Genomic DNA, 16,128 nt, shown 5'->3' on the forward strand with positions numbered 1-16,128 from the left:
GCACACAGCAGTCGCTGGGTAAAGGTTTGCTGATTTGACAACAACGGGAAAACATTCGGGCCTGTGCTCTGCACCCGCTCCTGGAAAGCCCCTTCCCCACCCGTCTGGTAAAAGCCTAGGCCTCTCCAAAGGCTCGCTCAACACCCTCCGCCTCTTCTCAACACGAGCATGAGGGGGTCGGGCCTGCCGTTCTCCTCTCCTGCTTGCAAGCCCCACAGCATCCAATCACTTCGGACCTCTCCAGCTATTTACGCATCTCCTGTTCCTGTGTTTCATCGGCCCCACTGACCCAGGAGTTTCTGGAGGAAGGCAGGGCTTTTTGAAGCAATGAGAAGCAGTGGAAAGGTCATCGACCTGTGGCCAGGCAGACCTAGTTATTAGAGTTTGGGAAAACTTTATGTAAATAAACACTTAGAACAGTGCCTGCAACAGAGCATGCACTTATCATTGGTCATTTCTTGGAACCTCAGTTCTCTTGCTTATGAAACGGGATTAATAATTGGGGCACCTGGGTGGCTCAGTCGGTAAAGCGTCCGACTTCTCAGGTCACGATCTCACGGTCCAGGAGTTTGAGCCCCCGCTTCGGGCTCTGTGCTGACAGCTCGGAGCCTGGAGCCTGCTTCAGAGTCTGTGTCTCCCTCTCTCTCTGCCCTCCCCAACTCACGCTGTCTCTCTTGGTCTCTCTCAAAAATAAATAAACATTAAAAAAAATTTTTTAATAGGATTAATAATAAATCTTCTGGTGCCCCTGGCTGGATCAGTCAGCAGAGCATCAACTCTTGATCTTGAGATCGTGAGTTCAAGCCTCACATATTAGGTATAGAGCTTACTTAAAAATTAATAACAATAAATCTTCTGTCAGGTGGGTCTTACGAAGATCAGGAATAATGTCTGAAAAGTCTCTAGGACCTTCCTTAGCCACTCACTAGCCATATGGCAGGCTATTCTCCCAAAGCCTCGGGCTGGGTGCGGAGAGGATGCTACATACGTTTATGGAATGAGCTGAATGAACAGAGACATAGCATCAATTCAGTATCAATTCAGATATGAAGGGAAACCTTTTCAGTCATTCATTCAACAGCTCTTTAAGGGCTTGTCAGTATGTATCAGGCTTTGTTCTAGGTGCTAGGACGCAACAGTAAAAATAGTCCTGACCTGTGAAATATACATTCTAAATTTTTTTTTTTTAATGTTTATTTATTTTTGAGAGAGACAGAGACAGAACGCAAGTGGGTTAGGGGCAGAGAGAAAGAGGGAGACAGAGTCCGAAGCAGCTCCAGGCTCCGAGCTGTCAGCCCAGAGCACGACGCAGGGCTTGAACTCACGAGCTGTGAGATCATGACCTGAGCCCAAGTCGGACGCTCAACCGACTGAGCCACCCAGGTGCCACCCCCCCCTTTTATTTTAATTTTTTTTTTTATGTTTATTTATTTTTGAGAGAGACAGAGACAGGATGCGAGTGGGTTAGGGGCAGAGAGAAAGAGGGAGACAAAGTCCGAAGCAGCTCCAGGCTCCGAGCTGTCAGCCCAGAGCCCGACGCAGGGCTTGAACTCACGAGCTGTGAGATCATGACCTGAGCCCAAGTCGGACGCTCAACCGACTGAGCCACCCAGGTGCCACCCCCCCCTTTTATTTTAATTTTTTTTTTTATGTTTATTTATTTTTGAGAGAGACAGAGACAGGATGCGAGTGGGTTAGGGGCAGAGAGAGGGAGACACAGTGAAATTTACGTCCTACAAGGAAGGGCAGATAAAAAACAGAGGGTGAGACAGAGAAATACAAGCTTATATGGTATTAAGTGCTATGAAGAAGAGAAAAAGAGGTGGCATTTAGCAGAGACAGGAATCTTTCGGACATCCAGACATCGGGAACCTGTGAGATGTCTTCCCCCTTAGGCAGACTCCCACAGTCTTTCCAGGGGTCAGCCTCTAGTGACTGGAGACCCAACGCCAGCCAAGGGGCTGTGGCCTGGCTCCCAGGGACCCTCTCAACTCACACCGAGCTACAGACACCTCTGAACCAATGATTACAAACTTATTTTTATAAGACTGTATTGGCCACTGAAGCCCCACGTGGAAATAAACAGGTCATAACCATACCGCTACTGGTCTGTTCCCCAGAAAGTTCAGATCACTGTTCTCTCCAAATAGGTAACCTTCGGGGTGCGTGGAGTCAAACTTCTCTCCTCCCATAATGAAGTGGCTGGCAAAATAGCTTCCTAGACAGGGAGACACAGAGACATCAAACAGAAACCAGTCAAACTAAACCAGGTAAAAAAAACTGACTCGAAAAAACGTTAATCCTTCCAACAAATAATCAGTGCAACAGTTAATAACTGTTAGGGATTTCCTCTTGATTTGGGACAATGGCACAAAGTACGCCAAACCATAGCAGCGAAAACCCAAGCTACCAACCATAAATAGATGAATTTTCCTTTTAATGTTGTTAATCGAATCCTTATTATGACCTGTCTGTAATACCATCAGCCAAAAGACCAGAAGGCCCCACAATGCACATTAATGAACACATGTACGTATTTTGTCCCTGTTTTTTTCCCTTAAACTTGAAGTGGTTATTTTCTATCCCCTGTATATTCAGGGATCTTAACTATAGGTACCAGCATGTATACACACACACACATTTCTCTGCCTGGATCTTCCTAAGCCAGTTCATACCTAAACACACACGTCTCAGTACCTGCCCACTGCTACATATGTAATTCCATAACCCTCTACAATGAAGGCTCTTTCCTTTTCACATTTGCTTCAAAATGGTTGTTGTTGTTGTTTTTATTGAGAGAGAGAGAGAGAGAGAGAGAGAGAGAGAGAGGACACATAAAGGCGGAGACAGAGAGGAAGAGAGAGAGAGAGAGGGAGAAGCAGGGCTCGTGCCCATCCCACGTGGGATTCGAACTCACTCACTGTGAGATCATGACCTGAGCCAAAGTCACATGCTTAACCGACTGAGCCACCCAAGTGCCCCAAGATGATTATTAAAATGAATTTATATAATACAACTGTCCTTGGGGGCACCTGCGTGGCTCAGGCGGGTAAGTGTCCGACTCTCGATTTCGGTTGAGATCATGATCTTGCAGTTCATGGGACTGCGTCAGGCTCTAAGCTGACAGCACAGAGCCTGCTTGGGATTCTCTCTCACCCCCCCTCCCTGCCCCTCCCCTGCTCTTGCACTCACACTCTTACTCTCTCTCAAAATAAATAAATAAACATTTTTTTAAAACATAGCTGTCCTTGGGGCTCCTGGGGGGCTCAGTCGGTTGAGCGTCCGACTTCAGCTCAGGTCATGATCTCACACTCCATGAGTTCGAGCCCCACACAGGGCTCCGTGCTGACAGCTCAAGAGCCTGGAGCCCACTTCAGATTCTGTGTCTCCCCCTCTCTCTGCCCCTCCCCTTCTCATGCTCTGTCTCTCTCTGTCTCAAAAATAAATAAAAACATTTTAAAAAAATGAAAAAAAAATATATAGCTGTCATTGACTTTACCTACCAATTACCACACAGATTATGGAGTTCGACAGGACAATAGTTTAGAACTATGAAAAGACACATGTGCGCACACACACACACACAAAACACACACCCTCAGTCCCAAATTCACTAACAGTGTGAATGGCCAGGGTTTCAGAGACATCAGTCATGTCTTGGCCCCACCTTGACTCACGAGGAAGCAGGGATATTTTTAACACTACAGTAACTAGAGGCAATCAGTACTCAGGGGTCAGAATCCCCATCTGCCTCATCCAGACAAACTGAGGAACTGTACCAGGACGTGAGGGCACTGATAAGTCACCAAGGGAGGCTTAGGTAACACTGCAAATTCCACCTGGGAATACTTTCCAACCTAGACTTAAATGAATGCCTCTTAACATAAATTTCTTTTTTTTTTTTTAAGTTTATTTATTTTGAGAGAGAGGGAAAGTGGGAGGGAGGAGCGGGGCGGGAGAATCCTAAGCAGGCTCCGCGCACTGTCAGCGAGGAGCCCGATGTGGGGCTTGAACTCACAAACCGTGAGATCACACCCTGAGCTAAAATCAAGAGTTGGACGCTTAACCGATTGAGCCAGGCAGGCACCCCAACCCAAATTTCCATAATCTAATTATCCCATGAAGATAAGCCATCCGAAGGAAAGGATTTATCCCCCAACACGCCTTCTCACTGCTCTCCTCACGTACCCCAATTCCTGGATGAATTCAAAAAACGTATGAAATGGTGAGAGGCTTCGTCGTTATCTGTCACACAGCAAGAGTACAGATACATTTTCTAAACCAGTTTCAATTTTAGTATAGATACATTTTCTAAACCAGTTTCAATTTTTGTCGAAGGTTTATAGCACACTAAACACAGTGAGATTCAGCACTTTCAGCTGTGAAAAAGCCATAGGAAGGAAGACAGAGAAGCAAATTCCAACAGAAAAACTGAACCACACGTTCATTCACGGGTGTTCTTCCCATGCAGCTTTACAAACACTTATTACACGAGGCAATGTGGATAAAAATCACTCACCACAAAGTGAGGCGATTCTTTAATTGAACAACAAGTAGGAAAACATTATTTGAGAGAAAAAGCGGCCAAAATCAAAGCATCACTGAGGAACTCGCGAGAGTTACCCACCCAAACCGAAAAATACAAAGTGTATGTATCTGCGGTGACAGTGCAATTCATCATTTGGGAAAGCTTAATTATCAATTATTTATGTCTCGCACTTGCAAGCCCTATTTTCCAAGTGCATAATTTATAGAGGGGGGAGGTGCCGAGTTGCCCTAAGTAGAAGCTGCCTTCTCAAACAGTGGAAGTCATTTGTTGTTGAACCTTTAGCAAAATATATTTTCTATACGTTAGAGACTATATAGTTATCATCCATTCGCTGACATTTTAGAAGTTAAAGATTTTGGGGCGCCTGGCTGGCTCGATCGGTGGAGTGTGCGAGTCTTGATCTCTGGTCAGGAGTTCGAACCCCACGTTGGGGAAAGAAATGACTTAAATAAATAAATACCATAAGATAAATAAAAAGTTAAAGGTTTCACGCTGAGGGGATGGCTTGCCCAAGTCATGAATAAAGAATGGAGAGAGGAAGGTTTGGTGTCTGAACTGTACTGTTGAGTTCAGTATGGGACACGCTGAGTTTCCAGTACCTGTGAACAGTCAGGTGAGGGATGTAGGGACAAAGAGATCCAGATAACCAACTTACCGATGGTAGTGATTATCCTAGCAAGAGAAGAGCACTGATGTCTTGGGGGGTAAAGGGCTAAAGATGGTGACAGTGTTCTTTTTTTTTTTTTTTTTGCCATAACATTAAAAGAGAAGAAATTACCAAGAAAGTAGGGTACAGCTAGCTGTACCTTTGCCTTACATTAAAAATCAAGAGCACAAATACACACAGATTTAACATTAGGGTCAATATATCACAGGTGAAAAAAGGACTTCTGCGTTTCAGTAGAAGAGTCGATGTAAAGTTCCTTTAAAAAGATGATCTCCGGGGGCGCCTGGGTGGCTCAGTGAATTGAGTGTCCGACTCTCGGTTTTGGCTCAGGTCATGATCTCACAGTTTGTGGGACTGAGCCCCGCACTGGACTCTGTGCTGACAGTACTCTCTCCCTCTCTGCTCCTCCCCCCAACCCGTGTGCATACATACGCGTGCGCGCTTTCTCTCTCTCAAAAATAAATAAACTTAAAAAAAAAAAAGATGATCTCCCTTGGTGCACTTAACATACAAATAGCTTCTCTGTTAAAAAATAATAATAATAAGCTTAAAGCAACCAAAACTTTGCTCGTTCCTTTCTTTCAAACGGACCCCTGTAATAACTTGCCCTAATTAGACTGGCAAGAAAGAGCAAATCTGCCTCTGCGGCCTGGATAAAGCTTTCTGTCTGTGTGCCCAGCTGTCTAAAGGGACAGATCAGCGCACAGTCATGTGCCGCTACCGCATCAGCAGACGGTAACGCCGAACACACTAACGGTCTCTGAAAACGATGCCTTTTGGCATATTTGTGCACAGTTTCACTTTTCAGCATGAACTACACTCTAAAATCAGAAATGGTAGGGGGGAAAGAACTGTACTCAAATACTTTGCCTGTTTGCTAACAGGAACACACATGACTAATGGATAAACTGCAAGCTTTTCATTATGAGTTAGCTAGAATTTCTTAATCAGAATTCGTATTCAAATTCTTTGTGGGCTTGAAGAAGGTATATCTTGTGGTAATCATTTTACGAGACAGACGGGTGTCATCTCATCGCTTTGTACACCTTAAACTTATACGACGTTTTATGTCAATTATGTCTCAGTAAAGGGGGAAAAAGAAGACACATCATACACGGATCTCCAACATTATATTTAAAACACAGCACGAGTGGGAGGGAGAAGGGGGAAATGGTGTTTAATGGGTATAGAGTTTCTGTTTTGTAAGAAGAAAAAGTTCTAGAGATCTTAACACTACTGAATTGTACACTTGAAAGTGGTTGAGATAATAAATTTAACGCTACATGATTTTCACTACAGTAAAGAAAAAAAATAATAATAAGGTTTGGTCCAGAATGGCCAACACTAATTCAAGTTCAGGATTAAAGGAAAAAAATATTAAAGAAAAAAAGGCATCCAGGCAAAAAAGTAAAACTATTTCTAAGGGAAGAAAATTACACTAGCACTGTTCCTCCAGATCAGGGCTGTCCAATAAAAATATAACACAAGCCAAAAGTGCAAGCCCCCTACGTAATTTTTAAATTATCTAATAGCCGCATTTTTTAAAAAGCAAAATTAATTTTAATATATTTTATCTATCCCAATATTGGATATCCCAATATCCCAATAGATCCAAAATGTTTTATCAACATGCAAATCAGTGTAAAAATTATTAACAAGCTATTTACATTCTTTTTTTTTTTTAAGTATGGAGTCTTCAAAATCTGGCACATATTTCCTACTGTTTACAGTGCACCTCATTTTGGACTGGCCAGGTTTGGGTTTTTTTAATGTTTATTTATGCGTTTTGAGAGAGTGAACGAACAAGCAGGGGAGGTGCAGAGAGAGGGAGAGAGAGAGAGAGAATTCCAAGCAGGCTCCACACCAGCAGCTGACATGGGGTCGTGAGATGATGACCGGAGCTGAAACCAAGAGTCAGACGCTCAACCAACCGAGTCACTCAGGCGCCCTTGAACTTGCCACATTTCAAGTGTTCTACGGCTACATGAAGCCAGTGGCCGCCACAGTAGAGAGCACAGCTCCAGACACTATTCCTCATCCTCCGATTTAATCTTTGTCACTATCAACACTTTCTGGCTCTACAAAAACTTCAGAGTAATTCCAAAGGAACTTGTATAGTACCGAAGGAATCCTACCCTATCAAAGACAACTTTTGAACCAAGAGCTCAAATCAGTATATTGACTTCAACTGTCCACAAAGAAAAACACAACTATTTGTTCCTTATGTGAAGAAGAGAAAAACCTCAGTTTTTCTGAGAAAACTGGTTTTCTGGTTTTCAGAAAAACCAAAGACAAACACCTCAGTTACAATTCACTATCTTAAACAATTTGCCCAATGAATTTAAGCTATTGGGCCATATTCCGAACATCACAGTGAAATTAAATATTGCTCAATTGATTCCATAATTTACATCTGATCCAATGAGACATTCTGATATATGCCACCAAACTGCTATGAACTATAGCATCACACAATAAAGAACAATTAGACCCACTTCCCATTTTCCTGCAACTCTGTATGCCTTTTATAAGATATATATATATCAAATCATCACATTGTTCACCTTAATCATTATGGGTACCCTATATATTAACAAAAACTCTAATTTAAAAAAAAAGGTGGGGGGGGGGGAGCTGGCTGGCTCAGTCCCTAGAGTATGTGACTCTTGAGTCAGGGTTGTAAATTTGAGCCCACGTTGGGGGTAGAGATTAATGAAAACTAAAATGTAAAAAAATAAAAACTGAGCCCGGGTGGCTCAGTCTGTTAAGTGTCGGACTTCGGCTGAGGTCATGATCTCACAGTTTGGCAATTCAAGCCCCGCATCGGGCTCTGTGCTGACAGCTCAGAGCCTGGAGCCTGTTTAGGATTCTCCCTCTCTCTCTGCTCCTCCCCCACTTGTGCACAATGTCTCTGTCTCTGTCTCTCTCTCAAAAATAAAAAATAAACATTAATAAAAAAGATTTCAAAAAATAAATAAGAACTTTTCTTTCCAAATCCATGAAATTACTGAAATGTCTGCCTACAGAAACCAGGCATAGGAAAAAAACCCCAACTGTTTAGGCCTCTAAGTAATGGCACATTGCAAATCAAAGATTTTAAACTCAAGTCATGGAAACTTTATATTTTACAAAACACACAAAACTCAAAGATGAGCAAGCAAAAAATTTTGATAATTTATGTGGAGTAAATGATAAAGTAAAATGTATTTGGGATTTTAGCCCCTATCTTAGGCTAAGTGGGAGTTTTTACTGCAAGATTTATAAACAATCTTCCCTTCTTTTTGCATTTTGAACAATGTCACATAAAACAACTATTCTGCCTATAAGTGAAAAAATATTAATCTTCAACTTAATGGAGGTGTATGCTTGATTATTGCAAAAAAATGGAATTATATTTAAAAATAACTTTAGGTGCGCCTGGGTGGCTCAAGGTTAAGCATCAGATTTCGACTCAGGTCACGATCTCCCAGTTCATGAGTACAAACTCCTCATCCGGCTCTCTACTGTCAGTGCAAAGCTGGCTTAAGATCCTCTGTCCTCCTCTCTCTGCCCCTCCCCCATTCTCTCTCTCTCTCTCTCTCTCTCTCTCTCTTTCAAAAATGAATAAACATTTAAAAAAGTAAATAAAGGGTGCCTGGGTGGCTCAGTCAGTTAAGTGCCCGACTTCGGCTCAGGTCATGATCTCAGGTTTGTGAGTTTGAGCCCCACATCTGGCTCTGTGCTGACAGCTCAGAGCCTGGAGCCTGCTTCGGATTCTGTGTCTCTCTCTGCCCCTCCCCTGCTCGCTCCCTGTCTGTCTCTCTCTCTCAAAAATAAATAAACATTAAAATTAAATAAATAAATAAAATAAAAATAAAAAAGTAAATAAAATAAATTAAAATAACTTTAAAAATAAAATAATAACTTTATACAAAATTTAAATATGAGAAAATTGGGGGCGCCTGGGTGGCGCAGTCGGTTAAGCGTCCGACTTCAGCCAGGTCACGATCTCGCGGTCCGGGAGTTCGAGCCCCGAGTCAGGCTCTGGGCTGACGGCTCGGAGCCTGGAGCCTGTTTCCGATTCTGTGTCTCCCTCTCTCTCTGCCCCTCCCCCGTTCATGCTCTGTCTCTCTCTGTCCCAAAAATAAATAAACGTTGAAAAAAAATTAAAAATAAATAAATAAATAAATAAATAAATAAATAAGAGAAAATTGGCTATAGGAATCCTATTAGGTTTCCATGTATTTGAAAAAGCTTCATCTACACAATATTTAAATAATATACTTTAAGCTTTTGGTCACAAAAATGAAAAAACAGTAACAAAAGTTTTCAAACATCTTAACTATTCGACTCAATTCTTTAAAAAAAATTTTTTTTTTAATGTTTATTTATTTTTGAGAGAGAGAGAGAGAGAGAGAGAGAGAGAGAGATTGTGAGCAGGGGAGGGGCAGAGAGAGAGGGAGACACGGAACCCGAAGCAGGCTCAGGGGTCGGAACTGTCAGCACAGAGCCTGATGCGCTGCGAGCCGTGAGATCATGACCTGAGCCGACTAATGCTGTTCACTCAATTCTAATGCACAGCACTACTTTTGTTATTTATGCTTTTATTCACTTAAAAAATTTCAAAGGGCACCTGGCTGGCTTAGTAGGTGGAACGCAGTGACTCTGGATCTTGGGGTTAGGAGTTCGAGCTCCATGTTTGGTGTAGAGATTACTTAAAATAAAGCCTTTTTATTTTTTTTATTATTTTTTTTTTAATTTTTTTTTCAACGTTTATTTATTTTTGGGACAGAGAGAGACAGAGCATGAACGGGGGAGGGGCAGAGAGAGAGGGAGACACAGAATCGGAAACAGGCTCTAGGCTCCGAGCCGTCAGCCCAGAGCCCGACGCGGGGCTCGAACTCCCGGACCGCGAGATCGTGACCTGGCTGAAGTTGGACGCTTAACCGACTGCGCCACCCAGGCGCCCCTAAATAAAGCCTTTTTAAAAATTACACAAATAAAACATATCCTTTGCAAAAATAAAAAACAAAAATACACAGAAGCGCGTAATTTAAAAAGTGATAATCCAACCCGATTATCCGTTCTGTGAGATGTAACTCTATTAAGAATTGGTTTGTGGCCTTCCAGGTTTTCCTACACAGATATAAACACATTCGGATTTTCTGTTTTACTTTGTCTTTTAATTTAATTGGAATATACACATATCGATCTGCAAGGGTTTTTTTTGTTTTTTGGGGTTTTTTTGCCTATCGCACTCTATGCATCTTTCCATGTCTGCCACTCGTGGGGCGCCTGGGTGGCTCAGTCGGTTAAGTGTCCGACTTCAGCTTAGGCCATGATCTTGCGGTTTGTGAGTTCGAGCCCCGCATCGGGCTCTGTGCTGATGGCTCAGAGCCTGGAGCCTGCTTCGGATTCTGTGTCTCTCTCTCTCTCTCTGCCCCTCCCATGTTCATGCTCTGTCTCTCTGTGTCTCTCAATAATAAATAAACGTTAAAAAAAAATTTTTTTTAAATCAAACTCATTATTATTATGACCACATAATACCTCATAATAACCTCAATGTAACAACCCCATATCGAGGACTCACTCTATACCAGCACAGTACTAACAAGTACCACATAGGTTATTCCTCACAACAACCATATAAGGTAGGCGGTACAAATTTTTTTATTTTGCAGAAGAGATGGTAAATGCACAGACAGGGTAAGTAATTTGTCCAGGATCACACAGCTAGTAAGAGGCAGTGTCAGGTCCCAAACCCAGCTATTTTTGTTACAGAGTTCCTATGTGTACTCTTAACCATTGTACTGTATTCCCATTGAATGCCCAGATTTAATGAACTGGTTCCCTACTGATAAACATTCCCTACTTTCTAGTTTACATTGTTTGCATGCTTTTTTTTCCCCTCCTGGGTATTGTTGTTGTTGCTATTTGATCTGGAATTTGTCCTTATAGACTGTGTGGGATAAGGGGTTAGTCTTTTTTTTTTTTTTTTTTCCAAACGGGAAGCTTTACTAACACCATTTATTGAATATTCCATTACCCCCACTAAACTGAAAATCTATTTTTATCATGCTATATATACATACCTAGCTCCAGACTCTATTCTATTCTGAATGAGCACAATGAAGTGTTTTTGTTTGAGTACAATATAGTTTTGTTTTGTTTTTTAGTAGGCTCCATGCCCAACGTGGGGCCCAAACTCACAACCCTGAGATTCAGAGTCACATACTCTACTGACGGAGCAGGCCAGATGCCCCTGAGTACAATACAGTTTTAACAACTGTAGCTTTCCAATATTTAGAGCAAGGCGCACATCGACAGAGCCAAGCCTTCCCCCCATTTTCAAGGTACCAAACCTGCCTCTTCCACTTTGCGACATCCCCTCAAAATCCTTCAGCGTCACAAAAGCTTCACCACCTCGGGGTGCCGGGGTGGCTCAGTGGGTTAATCATGTAACTCTTAACTTTGAGTCAGATCACGATCTCACAGTTCTTGAGTCTGAGCCCCACGTCTGGCTCTGTGCTGACAGTGCAGAGCCTACTTGGGATTCTCTCTCTCTCCCCCTCTCTCTCAAAATCAATCAATAAAAAAATCCTTAAAGAAAAAAACAAAAACAAAAAGCCAAAGTTTCAACACCTTCCAACTTCCCTATATTTCTATCCATACGTTCTTCCGATCTCAAGAAGGTAGCGCTTTCCCCATTCCAAGGTTAACTTTTCCGCTTGAGTTCCCATTCCCAACTGCCTCTCCCTCCTCGAGACCTCATCAGCAACCTCCCTCTTTCTCAATATTGCTATTCCTCTGTCCACCATCTTTTTACTTGCCTTGCGCTGAAAGCATATTCTGGTCTCCCCAACTTAAAAAGCAAATACAAAAAGAGTTTCACCTGCCATGCCTTAAAATCCGCCCCCTGGGCCCCCATCCCTCATTCCCGCCTGCTCCCACCCATGGCCAGTAACTCCGCAGCTCTTCCAGTGGTTTCCGCCGCTCTGAATTCTCCCCTGCAACACCAGCGGGCCAAGTCTGTTCTCACACTTCCTTCACCCTTATGAGCGCTCAGAAGACTCCCACACTCATTTCTGAGGCTCCTTGTCCCTTGGCTCCCCAAACCCTCCCGGTCCTGAATCTCTTCTTACCTACCACTTGTTCCACGCTTTTGTGCAGCCCACAAACGCGGAAGTGTCTCTAAGAGCTCAGGTCCCTCCTTTCCTTTCATTCTTTCTCCCTCTCTCTTCCTCATAGAATCAAAGCAGAGGCTCTGACTTAAGGCACACGTGAATTTGCTCCTGGTGCCACCTCCTACCACTGTATGACCTAGGACAACTCATTTAACTTTTTTGAGCTGCGGTTTCTTTATTTGTAAAACGGATAGTAACACCTCTTTCAAAGGACTGTTGTCAGGCCCAGGGAGCAATCAATACACACCGGCTCCTCCTTTCCCATAACTCGACTCCCAAACATTTTCTTCTGATCCTTCTTTGGAGTTTCAGCCCAAATCTTTAACCACCTGCTGCATCTTTTCATCCGGGTAACCCCTCTTTGCTTCAAGTTCACCTTTATTGCCGGGAGGAGGGGGAATAAAGAGCATTTTATCTCAAGAGCTGTCAGCACAACTCCTCTGGGTGAAGGCATAATCTTTTTTTTTTTTTTTTGGAATATACCTTAATGAGCTTCTGAGAAGGAAGAACAACACACCAAGGGTCCATGTCCTTTTGTTACTGGTTGCAACTCAAACTGTCTTGTAACTTTTCTTCTCAGGAGAAAGGGTGAGAAGAAGAGTCAAAAAGGCAGAGAAATGACAGGATGAGAAAGGCTGGGGCTGGGGAACCTAAGAGCCAGTAAAACTCCGTAGCTGAAGTTCAGTTTAGGGCGATGCTGCTTGCTACTCCTTTGTATTTCTGCAATGTAAACCCCAACTTCATTGCCCTCCACAGACCTTTAGCAGAATCTATACTTTGTTGGGGGGTTTTTATGTTTATTAATTTATCTTTGAGAGAGAGAGAGCGAGTGCTCGTGAGCACAAACATGCATGTGAGCAGGGGAGGGGCAGAGAGGAGCGAAAATCCCAAGCAGCAACAAGTTGCCAGCGCAGAGCCTGACTCGGGAGGGATCGATCCCACACGACCCGGGAGATCATGACCTGAGCAGAGACAAAGGGTCCGGTGCTTAACCGACTGAGCCACCCAGGCGCCCCAGAATCTACGCTTTCAGGGTTTTCTGTGAATGGAATTTTTTTGGAGAAACTGAAGAATGGACCGAAGTCACATTTACTGTGGGGCAAAGACAGCAAGCTGGAGCTCAGGAGCCAACATGACTATACCACGGGACATGCAGGAATTCGCAGAAATCTTGGAAGTGGCATTAGAAGTCTACACTCTATGATTTGGGGGGATTGGGGGGGGGTTCTAATTCTTCTAGATTCTAAGGGGCAGTAAAGCCCTGGATGACATTTGGAACTCACTTTAAAATTCTTTTTTTATTTTTCATTTTTGAGAGAGACAGAGAGGCAGAGAGAAAGGGAGACACAGAATCCAAAGCAGGCTCCAGGGGCTCGAACTCATATCATGACGTGAGCTGAAGTTGGACATCTAACCGACTGAGCCACCCAGGCGGCCCGTTTGGGACTCACTTGAAAAGCAGTTTCTTCCCCAGATTCTCAATTTCCGTCAATGGTGCTCACTTCTCTGGTCACCCAGCCTAAAAATGTCATAGTCATCAAAACCACAAAAACACTCAACGTGTGCTTTGTGCCAAGCATCCTTGTCAAGACCTCAGCCCTTTCCAAGTTCGGTTACAGTGGATTATCAGGTTATACTTCCCTAGCAAATCTCCATGCTTCTAGGTCTTTTTCTCCCTACAACCTATACCTCTAAGAGATAAATCTTCCTAAGAACATCACCTGGTTCCTCTCTCTTTTGGCTCCTACCCACCTCCCAAATTTTATTTCACGCTATCTTTCTACTAGAATTTCCTGCCTCAACCAACTTACCTATTCGCTATTCTCTAAATCCATCAAGAATACTGGCAAGTACACCTGAAACTGATACAACACTAGATGTTAACTGACATTAAAATAAAAACTTATAAAGGCCAAAACAAAACAAAACAAAAACAAAGCACACCAGCAAACTTCCAGGCCATTACTAATACTATTCTCCCTCTTGGGCTATTTGAGCGTTCTACCCTGCCTTCGATGTGTTCGGAACCATTGCTTTCTAGAACTCTACCCTTACTGATCAAGCTCTTTTCTGTATTTTACTCACTTGGCAGAAACCCCTGTGTAGTTACTTTTAACAGCTTTACTGAGGTATACTATACATCACATAAAATTCACCCATCATGGGGCACCTGGGTGGCTCAGTCGGTTAAGCGTCCGACTTCGGCTCAGGTCATGATCTCACGGTTCGTGGGTTCGAGCCCCGGGTCGGGCTCTGTGCTGACGGCTCGGAGCCTGGAGCCTCCTTCGGATTCTGTGTCTCCTTCTCTCTCTGCCCCTCCCCAATTTGTGCCCTGTCTCTATCAAAAATAAATAAATGGAAAAAATAATTTTTTTTTTAATTCACCCATCATACATTTTAATGACTTTGGTAACTATCACCACCATCCACTTGAAAACATTTCCACCACCCCCAAAATGTTCCCTCGTGCCCGTTTACAACGAATTCCCACTCCCTTCCCCGGGCTTAGGCAAACACTGCTGTTTTCTAGCTCTATAAATTTGCCTTTTCTAGCCATTTCGTATAAATGGACTCACACAATATACAGTCTTAAATCTGGTTTCTAGCACTTAGCACAATGTTTTCGAGGTTAATCCGTGTAGTGCAGCATATATCACTAGTTCATTCCTTTAAATCGCTGAATAGCATTTCATTGTATGAATTTACCTCATTTTATTAATCCATTCACCAGCTGATGAACATTTGGATTACTTCCCATTTCTTGCCTATTCATAGATACAATGCTGCTATGGACATGCACATACGTGTCTGTGTGTGAATCTTCTGGACACATTCGTTGAGAGTGGAATTCTAGATCATAAGGTAACTTTATGTTTAATTTTTTTTTTTTCAACGTTTATTTATTTTTGGGACAGAGAGAGACAGAGTATGAACGGGGGAGGGGCAGAGAGAGAGGGAGACACAGAATCGGAAACAGGCTCCAGGCTCTGAGCCATCAGCCCAGAGCCTGACGCGGGGCTCGAACTCACGGGCCGCGAGATCGTGACCTGGCTGAAGTCGGACGCTTAACCGACTGCGCCACCCAGGCGCCCCAATGTGTTTAATTTTTTAAGACACTCCCAAACTCTTCCAAAGTGGCTGCTACCATGTTACATTCCTTTCAGAGACGTACTAGGATTCCATTTCCATGCATTCCCACTAGCACTTGAGATCTTTTTCTTTTTTTTGACATCGTCTTTCTTATTGTAGCTCTCCTAGTGGTTGTGAACTGCTATCTCCTTGTGGTGTTTGTTTGTTTGTTTGTTTGTTTATTTATTTTTGAGAAAGAGACAGAGAAAATGAGTGGAGGAGCGGCAGAGAGAGAGGGAAAGAGAGAATCCCAAGCAGGCTCCGCACTGTCAGCACGGAGCCCAATGTGAGGCTTGAACTCACAAACCTTGAGATCATGACTTGAGCGGAAAGCAAGAGTCAGAGGCTTAATCGGTTGAGCCACCCAGGTGCCCCTCATTGTGGTTTTGACTGTATTTTCCTAACGACTACTGGTAGTGAGCATCATTCTATGGGTTTATTTGCCATTCCTTTATCTTCTTTGGGGACATACCTATTCAACTCATTTGTCCATTTTTAAATTGGGTTGTCTTAACACTGTTGTTAGGGACGCCTGGATGGCTCGGTTGGTTGAGTGTATGACTCCAGCTCAGGTCATGATCTCACCGTTTGTGAGTTGGAGACCCGCATCAGTCTCTGTG

The 16,128-nt window shown here is 43.2% G+C and overlaps 1 protein-coding gene across 1 annotated transcript in view; it reads right to left on the bottom strand.

The window, feature by feature from the left end:
- Positions 1 to 16,128, bottom strand: part of RNF157 (ring finger protein 157) — an 84,794-nt gene that overhangs the window by 58,831 nt on the left and 9,835 nt on the right. The window contains 1 exon segment of the mRNA XM_043585635.1: positions 2,100 to 2,218. Coding sequence (XP_043441570.1) covers positions 2,100 to 2,218 — 119 coding nt within the window.

The sequence above is a fragment of the Prionailurus bengalensis genome, chromosome E1 (assembly GCF_016509475.1).
Source record: "Prionailurus bengalensis isolate Pbe53 chromosome E1, Fcat_Pben_1.1_paternal_pri, whole genome shotgun sequence".
In the NCBI taxonomy this organism is placed as follows: Eukaryota; Metazoa; Chordata; class Mammalia; order Carnivora; family Felidae; genus Prionailurus; species Prionailurus bengalensis.